Source organism: Octodon degus, unplaced genomic scaffold, assembly GCF_000260255.1.
Source record: "Octodon degus isolate 3935 unplaced genomic scaffold, OctDeg1.0 scaffold00020, whole genome shotgun sequence".
Taxonomy (NCBI): domain Eukaryota; kingdom Metazoa; phylum Chordata; class Mammalia; order Rodentia; family Octodontidae; genus Octodon; species Octodon degus.
The window spans coordinates 15,682,405-15,701,085 of record NW_004524596.1 but is presented as its reverse complement, the minus strand read 5'-3'; the positions used below and the strand labels follow the sequence as shown (position 1 = coordinate 15,701,085).

Here is an 18,681-nt window from a genome sequence, read left to right as displayed (position 1 = left end):
CTTTTCTAAGGTAGGGTCTTGCAGCATAGTTCCAGCTGGTCTTGTACTCATTTGGTGTTCTGGGCTGGCCTTGGACTTGGCTGAGAGCCTCCTGCTTCAACCTCCTGCACGTTGGGATTACAGGTGTGCACCACCATGCCCCACAGGTGCTGTTTCTCCTCTTTCACTTCAGCCTCAGCAGCTGTGCTGGGGTGTTGCTTAATGAGGCTTGGCGGTCTTTCTCACGTATGCAGGGCCAACCTGGTGGGTATCTGGTCTGAGCAGGTAGCCAGGGCTCCAGATTCAGGAGGCCCAGACTTTGTGCTTAGTACTACAGAGCCTTGAAATTCCTCATTTGATCTGTGGAATTATGATTTCTAAGTGACATCTTGATAGCACTTTGGAGCCCATGCCAGGGTTTGGGAACCTAAGCTCACACGTGCTACTGCCTCCCCAAATCTGCCTACCTCCCCAGATAGTTCCACTAGGGACCTACTCCCCTGCCCCCTGTACCTGAGGCCCAGCCGTTCCTCACCTTAGTGAACCTTGCCACTGGCAAGGACCTGGTATGCATGCAGGAGGTGGCACAGTGGGGCACCTATGTGCTGTGGTGTTTCAGGGCAGGGCAGGCCTAATGGTGGCTACCTGAGCCTGGCCAGACACAGCGCATAGATCTGGGGGCTGCTAGTTGTCCAGTTTGCTGGCGCCAAAAGCCAGCAAAGTATTCCGTGTCTGGCAAAGTCCTCTTTTGGACAGTTCAGGTCTTGGGGGACTTGAGCTCATCTCTTCCAGTCAACCCGAAGCATTTTCTGGGAGAAGCCAAGAAACACAAATTGTATAATCTCAGTCATTTTGCACATGGGCATCACACTGCAAAAAGAATGGTAAAACTCATGCTAATAATTTAAAATTTTAATTTCTCCATGGGAGACATTAAATAGCAAGTAAATGCCATGAAAAGTGGAGAGAGAGACTACAGGAGGAGGCAAAAACTGTAGTTTAGCATATTTTTGGACCTCATGCTTGCAGAGCAGGTTCTGTTGAGCTACGTCCCCAGCCCTGTAGTTCAGCATCTTAACTAGCTCTTTTTTTTTTTCTTTTTACACAAAGGCCCTCACAGTTTATTCTGTGCTGGGCCTTGCGAATTACACAGCTGGTTCCGCATGAGCCCGCACACTTCTGGCTCTAAACTGTGCCTGAGCATACTTTATTTATTAAGCATTTTTGAAGAAAACAAACTCAGCGCTGTGTCCTGTGTGGTTAGTACCACACTACAAGGAGCAGGGCCCCCAGGAAATACAAACACAATATAGGGGTCAGTTTATTAACACACAGGTACCTCCCAGGCCACAAGGTCACTACTGCCTCTGCAGAAAGCTGGTCCTGGGACTCAGGAAGCCACCTGGAGTCCTCTTAAAGCCTCTTCATTTTTTTTTTCTTTCAGGAACGAGTTCTGCTGTAGTCACTTTAAATGGTGGACTATGGATCACCCAGATTCCCAGACCTACATGTAACAGGGTGGGAAACAAACTTGCTCTCCTAGGAGCCAGTTCCACTGTTCTGAGAAGGAATCCAGTTGGCCCCGTGTGGGCCGCATGTCCACCACTGGTCCACTTGGTGTCTCAGGCAGTTCCCAGAGAAAGAAGGGCATTTGCCAACTGGATGGCTGTTGGGAGCCGCAGGAAGCTAAGAAATTGATCAAATGTGTGTAGGTGGGACTGGGCCTTCTTGCCTAAAGCAAGCAAGCTACCTCAATCCTGAGAAAAACATCCTGTCTGGTTCAGGCCAGCTATTATTCACTAGGAAACCTTGTGTCATGTGTTACAAACTTTGCAAAAGTATAAATAAACAATTGTTTTGTTGTGCGTTTAGTTAGTCTTGCCCATCAGGCAGACTAGCAACCACCTAGGCCAGCTTTTGTCTTCTTGTCTTTCTCATTCCTACTGCCATGTCTCCCCCAGTAAAACCATTCACAGTGAGACCAACGGATCCCTACAGACGGCTGCCCCCAGGGTGTCTTCTGCATGCGTCCTGTGAGGTTTGTTTGTTAAAAAAATGTATTTAGTGCGCTGGTGAGATGGCTCAGTGGTCTAAAGCACCTACTTAGAACAAGCTTAGCAAAGCACAGGGACCGCGGTTCAATCCCCCAGCCCCGCATGCCAGCCAGCCCCGCCCCCTGGTGGACTGAGCTGGCCACACACACACACACACACACACATAAATAAATAAAATTTTTAAAAAAATGTATTTAGTACAGAGTCTACAGGGTCTCACTATGTAGATAGGACTCATAGTGATTCTTCTGTTTTCAGCCTCCCAAATGATGGAATTATAGGTGTGCACCACCACATCTAGTTTCAATTACCTTCCCAGCACACCCCAGAGGCAGGGCCGGCACAGCATACTGGGGATTGAACTCGGCCCCTGTGCTCTGCCTAAGCAGGCGCTTTAGTCCACTGAGCTATCTGGCCGGCCCCTGCCCTGTGAGTTTCTAATTCATTCAGTGAGCATTTGCTAAGTGGCAGCAATGAGCGAGGCACTGCACTGGGTGCTGGGCAGCCGCCAATGTGATCTGGGCCTGTCCTGGAACAGGACCTAGATGCCATCAGAGGGCAGTGGTGGCCTCATGACATGACGAGTGCCAGCCGAGTGTGGATACAGATACCGAGGGAGTGCAGGCACATGAAGGGGTGGTCACAGAAGTTAGCTGGCAGCTGAGCCCTAGGACTAGCTCCAGGCAGGGGTGGGATGACCTGAGCAAAGACCTTGGGATGGGAAACAGCATTGTGTGGGAGGAATTGTGGGTAGGTGTGTGATGGAGTTGGAGGAGTGCAGAGGCAGTGGCTGCGGCTGAGGCTGGACTGGGCAGGGCATGAGGACCCAGCGTCATGTGCCCGGTCATGTGCCCACTCGGGCGGTGGTTTTAATTCAGGTGAAATTTATTTGAGTGAAACACCAAGAACTGTATCTGAAACAAAGACACCATCCCAGGGTCACCATATGTGTAGGCCACCCCTGAAGAGGGCCAGACTGGAAGGAAGAGGCTTGGGGGAGGCCACCCATCAGCCTCAGTGAGGGGTCCGTAACCCACCCAGCTCTTTCCTGAGGGGGTGAGACTCACAGAGATCACAGGTCAGGAGAGCGCACTCTCCTCCTGACACTCTCCGGCCGTGGCCCCAGCACCTTTGCTAACTTGTCCACAGCTTGCAGCACATGACAGGGTTCTGGCATCTTGTACCCCTCCTGCAGTCCTTGGAGCGACCTCTTCCACTCCTGGGCCTCACTCCAGACCGGCACAGCCCCTTCTTCCCAGCTGCCCTTCCCTGGCCACCTCCCCTTCTGGGAACATGGCTTCTCTGCCTCTTATAACCCAAGAACGTGTGGGACCCCATGGCTTTTCCAGCCTGGCTCTCTGAGCCAGCCTCCATCAATTATTGGTCTCTGTTGTTAATTCATCTCCAAAACATGGACCACTGTGTGGATTTTATGAAAGCTTTGTAGGAAACAGAGGCCGGTGGGCCAAACTTTCCCTAAGTCTTGTCCAAGCATCTGTTTTCCCAACTTTCTGTCTCCTGTCCCTTGGGTCCCAGTCTCCTTCACCATGTCCCCTTAGCCGAGCAAAAACCAAGCGACTAAGCCTGGCCTCCCCGAGTCCCTGGCCACCACGGTGGCATCCCTCTGTGAGGACTTACATGCAAGGCCTGCATTTTCTATTGGTTACTTTTCTACCGTATCTTCCAATTTGGTGTCCTCTGGTCAGAGGGGCTCACTGTTCTTGGTGTCCCTGCTGTGGTGGCACTGGTGCCCAGCACTGGGCATGCACACAGGAGGCTCCAGACAAGCATGGTGACAACTGCATCCTCCTTCCCAGTGCAGCCCTGGGTCCTGGGCAGAGCACTCCTATGTCTCCTCCTCTGGCCCTTGGGAGGGAGCTTTGGGCAAGAAAACCCCTCTGTTCCTGGGGAAGGGCTGCCCAGGACTCGGGAACACTCGGTCTGCTCCGGGAATGGTGGTTGCCTCTCTCCCTGGGATGCAGACATGAGGCCTCGCTTTGGACCTGTTTGGTTCTCACCTTTTCCTCCATGGGGGCCTTAGCCTTGATGGCTATATGGTCCCTGGTGCTGGGCTTGCTGACCCAACCAGCATGGTCCCCTCCTGTGAGGGCGTGACCTTTATTATGGCTCACACCCCACCCTCAGCAAGGGGCCTTCCTCTGTGAGGAGCCAACCTGACAACCGCAGGCAGGCGCAACCCTTCTCCTGCGCTCTCATTAGCACTTCCTCCGAGGAGATGCGAGAGGAGGTGCAAGGGAAGCTGTTGGCTGCAGGTAGAGGCTCTGCTTGTGGCGACAGCTGCTGGGAGGAGGAGGCCCAGGCAGAGGAGGGCTCAGCCCTAAGCAGCAGGCCCTGCCCAGCACAGGTGCCTGCTGCCCTGTGCACCAGGTCCCTCCCCGGGGGCCACTTGGAGGCTGGCAGTGAAGATGTCCTTCTGGTCCTGAACTGCCCCAAGGGCCACAGATGGGACGGATACTTTGACACACAGGAGGCCCTGAAGAAGTAGGTGACCAGACCAGCAGCACAGAGGGTGCTGCAGAGCCTCCCCGGGCCCTGGGGTTGCAGGACCCCTGGGAAGGGGTTAGCAGATCTACCTTGCCGCTTCTGGGGACATTGCCCTTTGTCGCCGTCCTGTGCTCCCCCTCCCACTGCACTCCCACGCCCCTTTCCATTCATGACACCATCTCTGAAGTCGCTCCTGTTAGTCACAGTGTCAGGAAAGAAGCTCCACCTCTGCCCCATGCGCTTCCTCATGCTGAGGAAGCCGGCTTGGCTCCCTAGTGCCTGGACTGTGCTTTCCACAGGGCCAGTGCTGCTGTTGTAGGAGGCAGGCGCAGCAGAAGGGGACCCCAAGCCAGGGGATTCCCTCCTGGCAGGCCCCTGCCTGGCCCTCCACACCCTGGACACCTTGCAGCGACTGAACAGAGCATGTTCTTCCATCACTGGGAGAGGAGTCAGGAAGGCGATGTTGGCTTCGTCCTGCCTGTGACCTGTCCTGAGCAGATTCACTTCCTGCCCATGACACAGGTTAGAACTTGTGGGAAGCCAGGAAGTGTGAGAGCCAAATATATGCTGGAATCTACAGCTCAGAGGAGGCAGGGAAGCACTCCCAGGTCAGGATCAGGTATTGGGGCTTGGGGGACTGCAGAGCAGAAAAGATTGAGCAGATCGGAGGGTTGTCCTTGGCTTTAGAAGAAATTCACCATGCAGAAGCTAGGAGCTCTGGTGGTCAGCAGGTCAGATGTGGTAACAGTGGCATGGCCTAGTGGGTGCCAGGAGGAACGACCTGGCTCCTTCCCAGGCTGTCCCAGCCACAGGTGACTGCATGGGGTGGGTGTGGCTTGAGGGGCTCCAAGAAAGATGGGGCCCTTGTATCCATCTGGGTGCTGAGACACACAGGGTGAGGAGCGGGGAAGAGTAGCTGGGAAGTGGAGCAGCACACAGTGCCTAAATGACTGAGGTGGATGAACTATGACAGAAGGACAGGAGGTGAGAAGGGAAGGAGGGGAGAGTGAAGAGACAGACATGTAGGGTGTTTTAAAGATTCCTGCCTTTGCTTCTTTGAAATTTGAGCCTTGGTTTCCACTGAATTCGATTCAAATCAGCACCCTTCTGCCGGGGAGATGGCTCAGTAGAATAAGCACTTCCCTAGCAAGTGCAAGGGCCTTAGTTCAATCCCCCGTTCCGCAAAAAAAAAAAAAAAACCTACAAATAACGATCAAGGATAGTCCCTGCCTCCACCTTCCCAAAGGACACTAATACAGAGAAGGAGGACACCTGTGGGAGCAGGGAGAGCTCATGAAGGGCACCCACCAGGCACGCTGGGAGCGGATGGTTTTAAGTTGATCTACACACTGACAAATGTGTGAAGTTCTGGGCAGAGGGTCCACCATGAGCCCTGCCTGGGCTGCGCTCTCCTGCTCTCCCCAGCATCTACAGGATGAGGAGGTGTCACGCAGCAGCAGATGGGCAGGCGGGGCTGGGGGCATGCTCGGTGCTCTCTCAGCAGAAGGGTCTGCAAGAGTATCCTACTCACCTCCCTCCGTTCAGGCCACTGTGACAACACCCCTTAGATTAGCCCATTTAGAAGGAACACAAATATACCGCTCGCTGTCCAGAGGCTGGGAAGCCCTTTCTGCTCACAAGAAATTCAACAATTCCCCCACGAAGGAGGCCAATGCGGTGCAGGCAGCTGGCTCAGCCCTAGGCATGGCTCTCTTCAGAGAGGTAACTCTTCTTTTTTCTGAAAAGCTCCCTGTTTGCAGCATTTGGAGCCAATGACATGCTTTTTATTCTTACAAATAATGCCATTAACTTCACCTTTGTCTTCAGTAGCAAGAACTGCTAATAGTCAAGTGTTCTATAATTGAGATGAGAAAACCAGAAAAATGCACGATTTGCAGGAATCCTTTAGTCAGTAGTCACGTCACCCTGTGGCCCCGACCTCCTTTCCCCCCTCGTTGAGCCATAAACCCTGCTCAGGGCCCCTTCCTTTTGTGTGCCATAGAGCACCTGGGTTCCTTTCCAATTTTGTTCACATCCCCTGTCTCGCTTTCCTGGCTGCTCCACTGGGTACCCACTTGACCTCTTCTGACCTCTCTCCAGCTGGCTCCACTGGCACCTGCCTGGGTTGCTACTGACCTTTGGCATCTGCTGGCCTATGGAGCCCCTGCTCCTCCTGCCGCTGCTGTGGATTCTGGGAGGATGAACTGCAAGCCTGCTGACTTCCATCCCAGGGCAGGACGCACACCCAGCAAGGGCACTAGGATGGTGGATCCAAGGGAGGGGATGGCAGGTGATTGCTACAGGGCTTAGAAATCTACAGACAGATGACTACTAGGGCTCTGTTCCTGCCTCCTGCTCACGCCCTGGCAGAATCCACACCTGTATCTCGGTGCTTGGGGGCTTCATGGAGCAGTCTGTGTTCTGGGGCAGCATCTTTAGGTAAGGAAATCAGCGAGATGTAGGTGGACCCCTGGGTCGGACCTGAAGGCCTAAATTCTCCCAGAGTTAGCTAGTCTTTGCTAATCTCCATGTGACTGGCCTTCCCACTGCCTTACCTTCCCTATCAGTAAGATAAGAAAGAAAATGCCTATTGTCCTGGGGGCATGTGGACAATGAAATGAGATAAAACAAAGCTCTGTCAGAAAGCAAAACAGAGACCCATGTATTCCATGCTCATTCTTTTTTTTTTTTTTTGGCGGAACCTGGATTGAACTCAGGCCCTTGCACTTGCCAGGGAAGCGCAAATAACGATCAAGGGAAGCGCTTATTCCACCCAGCCATCACCCCGGCCCCCTTCCATGCTCATTCTGACACTGGCCCTTAGCTCAGGGAGACCCCATCTCAGTCACCCCCCATGCATCTAATTGTTAAATTAGTACCTATATGTAATCACAGCACTCAGGAGGCTGAGACAGGAGGATCTCGGCGAGTTCCAAGCCAGCCTGGGCGGCACAGTCAGTTCAAGGCCAGCCTCAACCACACAGGGAGACCCGGTCTCAGTCACCCCCCCATGCATCTAATTGTTAAATTAGTACCTATATGTCACAGACATTTAAAAGAAAACTTAAATCATGAGCAATCGTGTCACTGAGAGAGAGAACATGTGACCGCGGGGTTCCCACCTTTCCAATCCCTTTCCAGTAGGAGCACTCAGCCATCCCTGGCCTTCGGGTGTGACGGGTGTGACGTGTTAGCATGATTTCTGTCCAGGCGGGAGGCTTAAGAGGCCAGACTTGCCACAAATTAATGTAGTCTAAATGTAGCCTCTGATGCTTAGCTCTTTGACTAAACTCTTTCACTTTCTTAGGCTAATCAACCATTGGCAAGTTCCTTCTCTGGCCAGTGGTTTTAGGATACCAACAGTTCCTTTCTCTTAGGGGTGTAGAATCAATCTGTAGAAAGTGGTTGGCAGAAACACCAGCATGTAGTAATGCTCAACAAATACCAGGCACTTTTTTTTTTCTTTTTGGTCTTGTAAAATCCAGGCTGTGAAAAATTCTTAAAAGTCACTGTTTTTAATGACTTCCTAATAGCATGTTGTTTTTTTATACCCTCATTTATTCAATCTCTTCATACACTTTGTCCTTTCAATTCTAGGGTGATGAATTTTGCGGACCTAAATCTTGCTCCAGTTTGGCTTATTTCTGTAGGCAATGTGTTCTAGATTAGCAATAAGTGGGGTAAAAAGAGATTTTTCAAGAGATGATGAGAACAGATGTCAAATGACTTTGGCGAAAGGATTTGCAAACAGGGCTCACGCGTGGTTTCAAACAGCGGCAAGAACTGTAGCCTTGGACTTTCTCCTTCCCTCTTCGCCTCCTTTCTCCAGTTGTACCCTTGGGAGCCGTGCACTGTGGATTCTTAGACTTTTGAGACGGTGCCTTGGTGCAAAAGGGGCCAGCGGGCGGTGAGAAGGAGGAGCAGCAGAGAGCAGGTTTGAATGTCACCCACGCCCCGCGGCTCCGTAATTGCCTCGCGGCGGACCCTGGCGCGGCGGTCACGTGGCCTGAGCATGACCTCATAGCTGGGCGGGAGGAGGGGCGCGGAAGATGCTCCCGCACCCCGGGGTGGCAAGTTCCTAGGGCAGATCTAGGGGTTTGGGGGCTCCTCGCAGCCCTCCGGGAAGGGGAGACCAAGGAACCCCGACTTCTGTAACTGCCGGGAAGCGACCTGCACCCGCGCCGCGAGCTCCGGTTCCCCCGGCAGCTGCAGCCTAGAGCGTCTCCGGGACGCTGCGGACGGACGCGAGCCAAGAGGGGTTTGGGGGCGCTGCGGGTCCGGGGAGCTGCCTGAATGGACTGGACTGACCGGCACCGGCAGCCTGGAGGGCAGAGAGCGGAGTTTGGAGTGGTGTTTAAAACCGACCTCGACTCAGAAAGACCAGCGCAAAGGCTCGACGGAGGAGGGGGCGGCTCCTTGGCTTCTTCCCCACCACCTGGCCCCGCGGTCTTTCCGCCAGCCCGGCTCCCTGGGGGTGCCTTCCGGCCCTCAAAGGATCGGGGAGCTGGGGAGCCGCCAGAGCCCTGAATCGGTGTCCACTGCAGCCACTGCCCCACCCCGCTCCGGGAAGTGCCTGGGCTCCGTGATGCCCCGCCTCGTGTTTCTCTTGTAGACTCCGAAAAGAATTTTGAAAATTTAGGTATCCACTTGTACATTTTTAGTTGCAAGTATTTAAAAAGTTTTTTTTTTTTTTCAAGTTTAAATAGCTACCCAAAATCTTTCTGGTGTATTGCAAATATTGACATTTTAAAATTGCACTGTTATAGTACTCTGAAAAATGTTTTGAAATACAGTATACTATAGCAATTGGCTACCCACTGTCACGTCTTTAAAAAAAAAATACATGAGCAAGTTGGAGAAATTTCATCCTTTTTTTTTTCTCCTTGCACTTACATATTTCCATTCCACTTTCCCTATAGAATTTCAGCTTGTATTTTTATGCCTGAAAGCCTTTTATGTATCATCTTGTCATACTTCTCACCAGCAAAACTATGTGTTTAAAGTGAGCTGATTCCTAAAATTCCTGCAACCACAGGCTCTAACTGTTAAAGAACATTTTGTCTGGATTTATAACGTAACAGTGACATACAATTAAACAAAAATAAAGGAGCAAAAATAAGAACTGCATCTCTTAAGGAGATGAAGTGTCCCCTCCCCAACTAGCTTCCCATATCCAGGTAAGCATCACCTATTGCTAGGAAGGGTTAGGGGTCAGCATTTTTTTTTTAAATTGATGCAAAAGCATAGTTCGCAAATCTTTCTCAACTAATAAAGAGGAACTCAAGGATTTTTCCCAATGACAATGTCATTCACTTGTATCCCCTTTTGAATTACATGCCCAAAGCCATTTGGGTAAATCATTAAAAATCTTAGCGGCTGACAACTAGAAATCGACTTTCCCTCATTCTGAATGAAAGCAAAGCATTGGAAGCTATTTGTTTTGCGCTGTCAGGAGAGTTATTCCCTTTCTCAACATGGACCCTGGAACTGAGGTTGTGCTCTGAGCGCACCAGGCATTTGCCCCTAAGTGGCTGCACCAGGCTCAGAGGTGGGGTGGGTAAAGGATGCTCCTGTCCTACAAGAAGTGGAGGTAGGGGCCTTGAAAGGGAGGCAGGAAGAAGAATTGATAGCATCCTAGCCAGATGCAAGGCCAGCCAGATCACCTGTGCAAGAGGACCCTGGAGAAACTGAGGACTTGTCCTGTCTCTGGAGATGACCCAGGCTGAAACACATGCCCTTTGGAAACCTTCAGGGATCCCCCAGGGCACTTGGACCTTAATTTGTGCTGGCTTATTGCCGGCTCAGTGAGCAAAAGAGAAGCTGATGGGCTGAGGGGTTCCTAAGATTCCAAAGGTAAGAGGGGAGGAGCTCTGGGCAGAAGCAGACCCTGAGGGTCCACCTCTGCAGGACTGTTCTTGGGAGAGGGCAGAAGCAATGGTGAGCCTCAGATGCCCTAGCTGCTGTCCGTCCAGAGCTGGACTTCTCTCAGTGCCTTCCTGACCCTTGGCCTTCAGCCAGTTTGGGTCCTGGAAACCTTTCCTTCACATTCTTCTGTGCAGGCCCTGAGGTGGGGAGCAATCAGCACCAGAACAGTCCCAGTGGAGCCTAGCAGAGTGAGATATGCTAGGCCCGGATAAACTACAACCCCAACAGACAGACGCTGACAGATCGCTGGCCTTCTGTGCTGGCTTATCTCTTTTGTCATCTTTGGGAGCATTGTTTCCAGGGAACTTTGCTGGTCTCTGGGGCATCTCTGTGTCTTGAGAAGGTCTCCTTGCTGGGTGTGCTGGCGTGTGTAGCAGTCCCAGCACTCTGGGAGGCTGAGGCAGGAAGACTGCAAGTTTAACTTTAGCTGGTAGCTAGTTATTAACTTATTTAGACAGGATCTCACTATGTAGCCTAGGTTGGCCTTTTATTTTATTATTATTACTTTTTTATGTATTTGGGACAGGGTCTCACTGCGCAGCTCAGACTTGTAGTGCAACTCATAGTCATAGTGATCTTCCTGTTTTCAGCCTCCTCAGTGTTGGGGTTACAGGTTTGAGCCACCATGCCCACACTAGGTGGCCGGCTCAGCAAGCCCCGGGGCAGGGCCGGCACAGCATGCGTTACATGAGATCGAACTCCAGTCCCCGCGCTCGGCACTTAGTCCACTGAGGTATCTCGCTGGCCCTCAGGCTGGCCTTGAACCCCTGAGAGCTGACTCTTACCCATCCTGTGTGGTTGATTTGAGGTGCTGCTTCCTCCTGGAAGCCAGGTTCCTCCTGGCCCCCTTCTGGGCCTGGCTGCATGTAAAGGGTCCCCAGGCGCTGGTACCCTGGGAATGGGGGCTGCTGAAAGGTACAGTAGGGAGACTGTGACCTGTAGGGCTTACTGGGCAGTCACTGGAGCAGGGCCCATCCATCCAGCACACACACACAGCAAAGAATCATCTTTGGCCCAAGTGTCATTCATGCTGTGGTGAGAGTCTCTTTAACTACTTGCTCTCTGGCCATGACATTTTTTATGATGTGGTGGCTTTGATTACATTGTGAGGTTGTGTGTGTGTGTGTGTGTGTGTGTGTGTGTGTTACCACTGTGTTTCATGATTTTACTATCGTTAATGCTTCAACCGGATGGCAGCTTCTCAGAGGCCAGATCATGTTCTAGCAGGTGTCCATCACCAAGGGCACTAACGCCATGTTCCCTAGGGTGTAGGGACTCTCCGAGGCACTCTAGAAGGATGAGCTCTGGCCTGCCCCAAGACTGTCCTCAGATGCTTTCTATCAGCTGCTGCTAGAATCTATACATCTAAAAAACAAAACAGCCCAGTGAGCTGGCAGACATAGGACTCCTTTATGGTGTAGTGGCTTTGATTACTTTGTGAGGGTGTGAGGGTGTATGTGTGTGTGGTGTTTATGGAACCACCAGGTCTGCAGGGAGCCGGGACCTCCCAGTGCACCTAAACCTTCAGGCTGAGCTGAGGACCACACTGAGAGAAATCGTTAGCCGGCGAGGCAGCAGGCAGTCCTTTGCCAGCTTTCTCTTCAGCCTGGAGCAAGGAATCTACCAACTGTTTCCCAGATCTGCGAATGCAGCTGAGAAAACCTCACACCCTGACTCACTAGGAAGGCAGGCGCCGATAGATGTCTCCTCTCAAGGAGTAGCCGTCAACAAGGAGCTGCTAACTGGGAGAGCCCTGGGGTGTGAGGTCCACCAGCCATGTGTGTGGGTCTGCTGTGACTGTGTTCTGGCCTCCCAGCTCAACACACACGTCTGGGAATGGCTTGGAAGGTCAAGTTTGTAGAATTCGCACCCTCTTCTCATTGCTACACTGGAACGCAGTCGTGGGGGTAGCTGACGCCAGAGCCCCTTGAGTTCATGGTATGCTGTCCACACTCCTGGTCTTCTTGCTGCCAGCTCTGCTGTGGCCACGACAAGCCCCTCCAGCACAGGCATCCGTGTTTCCGGCTCACCCTTATCTACTCACCAGTGTTTTCAGCCTGCCTTAGAGGCTATGTTGGGGAAGAGGCCTGCAGTCTTAGAAGTAAGAACTAAGCGTTTTGCACAAGGAAGTCCAGGGCCCTGTACACCCAGACCCAGAGCATGGGCTAGCAAGAAGGGAACCGTGAGCACGTGTGGGTACATCCACTGGGTCCTCTAGGTCCCTCACCCCTAGGGAAGAGTGACACTGAAGAGAGCACAAATAGAATGCTTTCAAGGTGCTGGCCCCAAGAAAGTGCCTTTTTGTTCCTACTGCTGTGCAGGGAGGCAGTACCGCCTTTCTATCTGGGCAGGAAGGTCCCTACTGAGTTGTTATTTCCGAGGAGTGCCATCGATGCCCTAGGTTTGAGACTCATTGGGCAGGCTTAGGTCACGTGCCCACCCAAGAACCAATCATTTTGGCCACTGGATAAGCGGTTCTGATTGGCCAGGTTTGTGTCCAGGAAGTCAGCCCCCCAGGACCCGGGGTACTCTGAAGAAGAGGGAAGTTCTCCAGAGAAAATCACGGGGACACAAATGCTGGACACACACAGCAGATGTCACCAGAACCCTTTCAGGAACTGGCCTGTTTGGGGTCTGCCCCAGTGGCTTCTCAGGTATTTGCATATGCCTGAGCCTGCTGTGATCCTGTCATGTATGGTGAAAGCCTATCTATGAGAGTCTAAAAATTGGTAGCCCAGATATTAAACCTCCTAAGAGGATTTGTACTTGAATACCCACAAAGCCTTAGTCCAGGAAATACTGCCCTCATGGTAGAACCATAGGCTTTGTGGCAGGAGTGGGAAGAACTTTTCGTATTTAGTTTTTTAAAATTTTATTCAGGTTCTGTGTAGTACACACCATTTGCAGTCCTTGGGGGGAGCTGGTACATGCACATAATGTGTCTTAATTCCTTCTTTCAAACCTCCTTCCATCTCCCCTCCCCCTTCTCCTGATTCCCTTCCATTTTTAGGGTGCATGTTCATAGTACATAATGTTTATAATCCTTGTGTAGGGTTAGCACAGGTACATAACACACCCTGGACCTTGTCTTCATCCTTGTCCCTTTCCTCCCGCCCCCTTTTTTCCCCCGTTTCTGTCTCTTGATCCCCTTCCCTTTTGAGAATGATTTAGGGAGAAAATATTTTAAACCCAAAAGGTCACCCTGAGGCTCACTAGGTTCCCGTGTATCCTGTGCATGTGTTAGAGCTAATGACCTAGCAGGAATCGATCCGTGCCAGGGATGATCAGTGCTGGTGGGGGAGGGGTCAGAGGGGCCACAGAGTCCCAGAGAGGAGTGCACAGATAGAGAGGGGGTGGCTGCAGGCAGCGGCCCAAAGCAGCAGCTCTTCCCTGAAATCGCTCTTCACTTTTTCCCCCTTTCCTTGTTCCTTTGTTACCATGGCAACTAATGATGCTCCTTCCCCCTCTTCCCCTCTGGCATTCTCTGGTCCCCAGGCCCCACCAGTTTTTGTCTGATCAACTTCACAGAGCAATTGACAGCCTCTCCCTCTCACTCAGCTGGGACACCCAGCTCTACCCTCCTTGCCCCTCCACCCCTGGTGCTCTCTCCCACCCCTCATTTCCCTTCTCCTAAACCTCGCCCTTCTAAACTTCTCCCCATTTTAAGCTTTCTTTAATCTTGATCTAGGCTTCAGCTAACTTCTCATCTCCCTTCAATAAGTTGTATGGAAATTAGATTTTTGCTACTCTGACCTTATTAGAAATGCATTAAGAGTTCTGTCTCTGGGAACACCTCAAGGTGAGGCAGTTTGGGAAGAGAAGCAGCCTCCCTTACTGCTGCTTTGTGCTTCAGCGTTGTTAGGGAGTGAATCACGTTCTATTTTTGTACTAGGAGTATTTTCTCTTTAAAGAAATCTCCCAGCATGTCTCCGAGAGAGCCAGAGACTATCAGAAAGGAAAAGATATCTCAAGTTCAGAGATTGAGGGCTGGTGGCCCCGCAGACCTTTGTTAGCTTCAAAGAGAGGCTGAAGAAAATTGAAGCGACATTTACAGGTCAGCAGGTGCCTGCTTCGGCAAGCCCAGGGACCAGGGTTGGATTCCCAGCACCACATGCTGTGCCGGCCCTGCCCCCAGGCACGCTGAGCTGACCACTGAGTCGGGGTGTGGTGGTGCACACCTATAATCTCAGTGCTGGGGAGGCTGAAAGCAGGAGGATCACTATGAGTCTGAGCTGTGTAGAGAGACCCTGTACCAAATACATTAAAAAAAAAAAAAAAAGTCTGTGGATCTGATGTGAAAGTCTGCATTTCCAGCTCCCCTTGACTAGGATGCAGGGCCACAGGGAGGAGGGGACTCTTCACTGCCTGCCGGCCCCCCATGATCAGCTTCCCTCATCTCCCTGACTTCCCCGGCTTTCCTGGTGCTGAGTGCCTGACCCCGGCTCTAACTGTCCCTGCACCAGGACTCTCCCCTGGTGTGCAGGTTTGCTTGGGGCAGTCTTCTCGGGTTCCTTTGAAATTAACCTGACACCAGGGAGCAGGTGAGCTGCCTGCTGCCACCAGGGCTTCCAGAATCTTCTGATCAGTCACCTCATTTTCCAGGAGCCAATTCAGGCTGGCTTAGAGGTGAAGATACTGAAAGTGCTGGAAGGGCTAGTCGGAGAGCGAGCTCGGAGCTTTTGTTCTTATTCCAGTTGCCTCCCTCTCCCGTCACACACCTGCTCACAAAATAGCTCTGTTCTGTTCTTCAGCAAAGAGCTAAGCATGACGGATTCTAGAGGGAAGACCCGGGATGCCAGCTATAGACTTGCTGCCCTGACTGGGGGCCTCGCAGAGGGTGTGGGCTGGGGCCCAGGGCAGCAGTGCAGAGCTGATACTGGCTTTCCTGCCACTCCTGGACAGTGGCAGGCATGCAGAACAGAGGAGCCCGCGAGCGAGGGCTTCCTTTTACCCCATCACAAGAACATGTTCCTTCTCAGCCTTCGGGGAGAGGAAGTGGGAAAATAGAATGAAAAGGCAGCTCAGAAGCAAAGCAGCTTTGAAGTTACTACCCCTAGGTACACACTTGGAGACATCGTGGGACCACATGATACCATCTGAAGGCTGATTTTTTGAGGGGTGGTACCACGAATCCAACTCAGGACCTCACACTTGGCAGGCAGAGGCTGTGCCGCTGAGCTAGCCCCTACCACTGAAATGAACTAGGATTCTCTGAATACATGAGCAAGGTGCTATGCAACTTTGTCCACAAACCCGCAGGGATAGGACGGCAGATTTCTTCGTTTGCTTCAAGCCAGCTTTTGGCTCCTTGCTGTGGTTGGTCGCTGCCGGTTTTGTGCTGAGTAGTTCCTGGCTCTCCTGTCTTGTCTTCTGGGCTGAACTGTGTTTCCCCTAAACTTGCACATTGAACCCTACTGCCTGCTCCTGCAGAGCGGGACCTTATTTGGAGACAAGGCCTTTAAAGAAGTGATTAAAATGAGCCTTTAGTCCAATTGCCTGGTATCCTTATAAGAGGAGGAGATTTGGACAGAGAGTCCACCCAGGGTGGCACACAAAGGGGAAAGGCCGTGTGAGAAGACAAGAGTGGGACCACCTGCCAGTCCTGGGGGAAGCCTCAGAAGAGATCATCCTGGCCCACGCCTCGATCCTGGACTTCTGCCTCCGGAACTGTGAAAGCAAACATCATGGATCTACTTGTAGCATTTCTTGTGGTGGCCCAAGCAGACAACACCTTAGGACTGGTCATCATGTTCCTGCCTAGGTGGCCATGGACTGAAACAGGTGACACAAAGTGCAACAGACAGGGTGGAGCTTATCATGGGGGGTCTGGTAGAGGTGAGCACCCCTTGCAAGGAACCTCAGCAGGCTGCCCGTGGCGGTCCTGCTTTCAGTCTCTGATGCATGGAAGCACTGATGCGCTCCTGTGGACTCGCTGGCCCCTTGCAAGGGCGTGGTTCCTGTAGCCACTCAGCAGCAGGTGCACAGAGACAAGCTGCCACACAGGAGCAGGCATCGGGCTCTGGGCCGTGCTCGGGTGGAGGGAAGCTCCTGACACCAACACCCACCCCACCTCCGCCACCGTCCCCTTGCTCAGCAGTTCTGTGCGGCTTCCTGGTGGCTGTCTTCCAAGACCTGCTTGCGGCCCCAGGACCTTACAAAGGCTGCTTTGAGGAAAAGTTCGAGGCAAAGTGACTGTGTCATTTGATACAAGAGGCTCAAGTGGATAAAAAGTGTAGCTTTCTTTTCCTATTTTTGGATTTTCTAGCCCAGGGGAACATGGTCAGCTGAATAGGGCAAGAGTGGAAGCCAAGAGGGACAGGAAATGTCATCAAGCTGGAGCTTTCTGGGAGCCCAGAGTGTAGCCTGCTCGCGAAGAGGTTCTGCTTACCTAGGCAGACGCTGGTCCAGGGCTGGAGCATCCAGGGGCTGCTCGCAGAGAGGGCTTTGCCCACATCCCAGGCCACCACACTCAGCAGCCGCCACCCTCAGTCACTTCTGCAGTCTCCAGCTCCCTCAAAACGCGTTTCCTTTCTTCTGCTTCTGGGGTAGCTGGAAGGACAGTTTTGAGAGGCCTCACGCAGCCCCTGCTTCAGGGCCCCCCTCACCCAGAGCTCCCACGTGTGCATTCCGCTGGTGTGGGGCAAGGGCGCTGTGCCTTGTGTAGAGTCCTTCTGTCACCACTTGGGACTTCTTAAGAGTTTTTGAACAGAACAATTAATTAACTCTTCAAAGTCTTGAACATCCCTGCAAGAGGAGCGTCCCGGCGGCCCCCCCCCCCCGTCAGAAGTGGGTAGTGCTCTCTTCCTGCTTGCCTCCTGTTAAGACCCTCATCTGCATGCACTGCCTTTTCCCTGGGTTTCCACCTTGTGTCACATTAATTGTCACCAGAGTCTGGTGAGAGGCTTGGATGCCATCCTTGCTCTCTGACCAGAGATGCCCCTCCTGCTGAGCCCCCCGCCCCACCCTCCAATGCCTGCAGCCCAGGGCCCTCAGGAGGCCTTGATAAATACAGAATAACCTGCAGCTGCTGCCCCTCTGGCTAATTAAATCTAAGTAAGTCAAGGACTTTAAATTATGCAACAAGGCTTAGCCAAAACAGCTTAAGAACGTGGGAGTCTGGGCTTTTCTGTCATGCCTGGTGGAAAAATCCTACCTTTTGATCATGCTCAAGCTTCCTGCAGGAGCAGCGGCAGCCTTTAAATAATGGATGCATGTACACGAGCCGGAGTCCCCAAGCCACACACAGAAGCCAAACAAGGGAGAGAAACATTAGGCCTAGGGGAGTCCAGAACTTTCTGGTGATTCCTGGGGTGCCAGGCAAAATCATCTGGTTGCTCAGAGGCTCAGAGCAAGGACTGGGGAGAGAGCTGAGAGGGAGGGGGGCAGGCCCTGCCTCTGATGTCACACAGCAAGCTCCTGCACCCTGTGTCTGGCCCTATATTAGTGCGGACTCCTGCAGCACTTCCGCGGCACCACACTCTGCCCTTTCATTCGCCTTCCCTGTCTTCCTCTCATGCCCTGTGGGCCGAGTGCAGGGCCGGAACAGCGTGGGCCAGGCTGGGTCTCAGCAGAGCAGGTGCCTCACCCTGCGATTTTGTCCAGATGCACCTGAGCTGCTGGGCTCCACACCTCATGTTAAGGAGCAGGATTGTAGCTTTTTCTGTCCTGCTGAAATTAGAATCAACCGGGGTGTTTTGAAGAGGAGCGAGTCACCTCCAGACACCGGTCTAATTAAACTAGAACCTGGGCTTTAATCCTCACTTATTTGCTTATGTATTCACTAAGTGAGTCTGTAGATAATTTACTCATCATCCAAATGAGGGAAGCCTGGAAGCCTTGGCCAACTCGCTGAAGGTCACCTGCTGAAGGGAACCAGGCGGGCTGCCCTGGCCCTGCTGTGGAGGCCAGCATCTCCCCACGGCAGCCTCTGTGTGGGGCTGCCGGCCACTCGGGAGGCAGGCGGGTGTTGTCTTTCTCTCCCTAAGCCTGCCTGACATCTTACTACCCACGCGTCACTATTTGGGCCAAAGCTGAGTGCAGCTGCAACGTGCTGCGTTGGGCACGTGGTCTCCAGCGGGAGCACGGGAGGCTGAGCAGATCCCCTGACAGGCACTGGGCTGATACATGGGGTCCTGGGAGCAGAACTGTAGGGGGCAGGGGAGACTCTAGATGCCAGCTTTACCCCTCTGGCAGCTAGGCCATGGTGCCCAGAAAAGAG

The 18,681-nt window shown here is 52.6% G+C and overlaps 1 protein-coding gene across 1 annotated transcript in view; it reads right to left on the bottom strand.

Annotated features, from left to right (window-relative positions):
- Nucleotides 1–8,627: 8,627 nt before the first annotated feature.
- Nucleotides 8,628–18,681, bottom strand: part of Tmem247 (transmembrane protein 247) — a 20,358-nt gene continuing 10,304 nt past the window's right edge. Inside the window, exon 4 of the mRNA XM_004627738.2 lies at nt 8,628–8,859. Within this exon, the coding sequence (XP_004627795.1) occupies nt 8,628–8,859 (232 nt within the window). The remainder of the gene's footprint in view (nt 8,860–18,681) is intronic.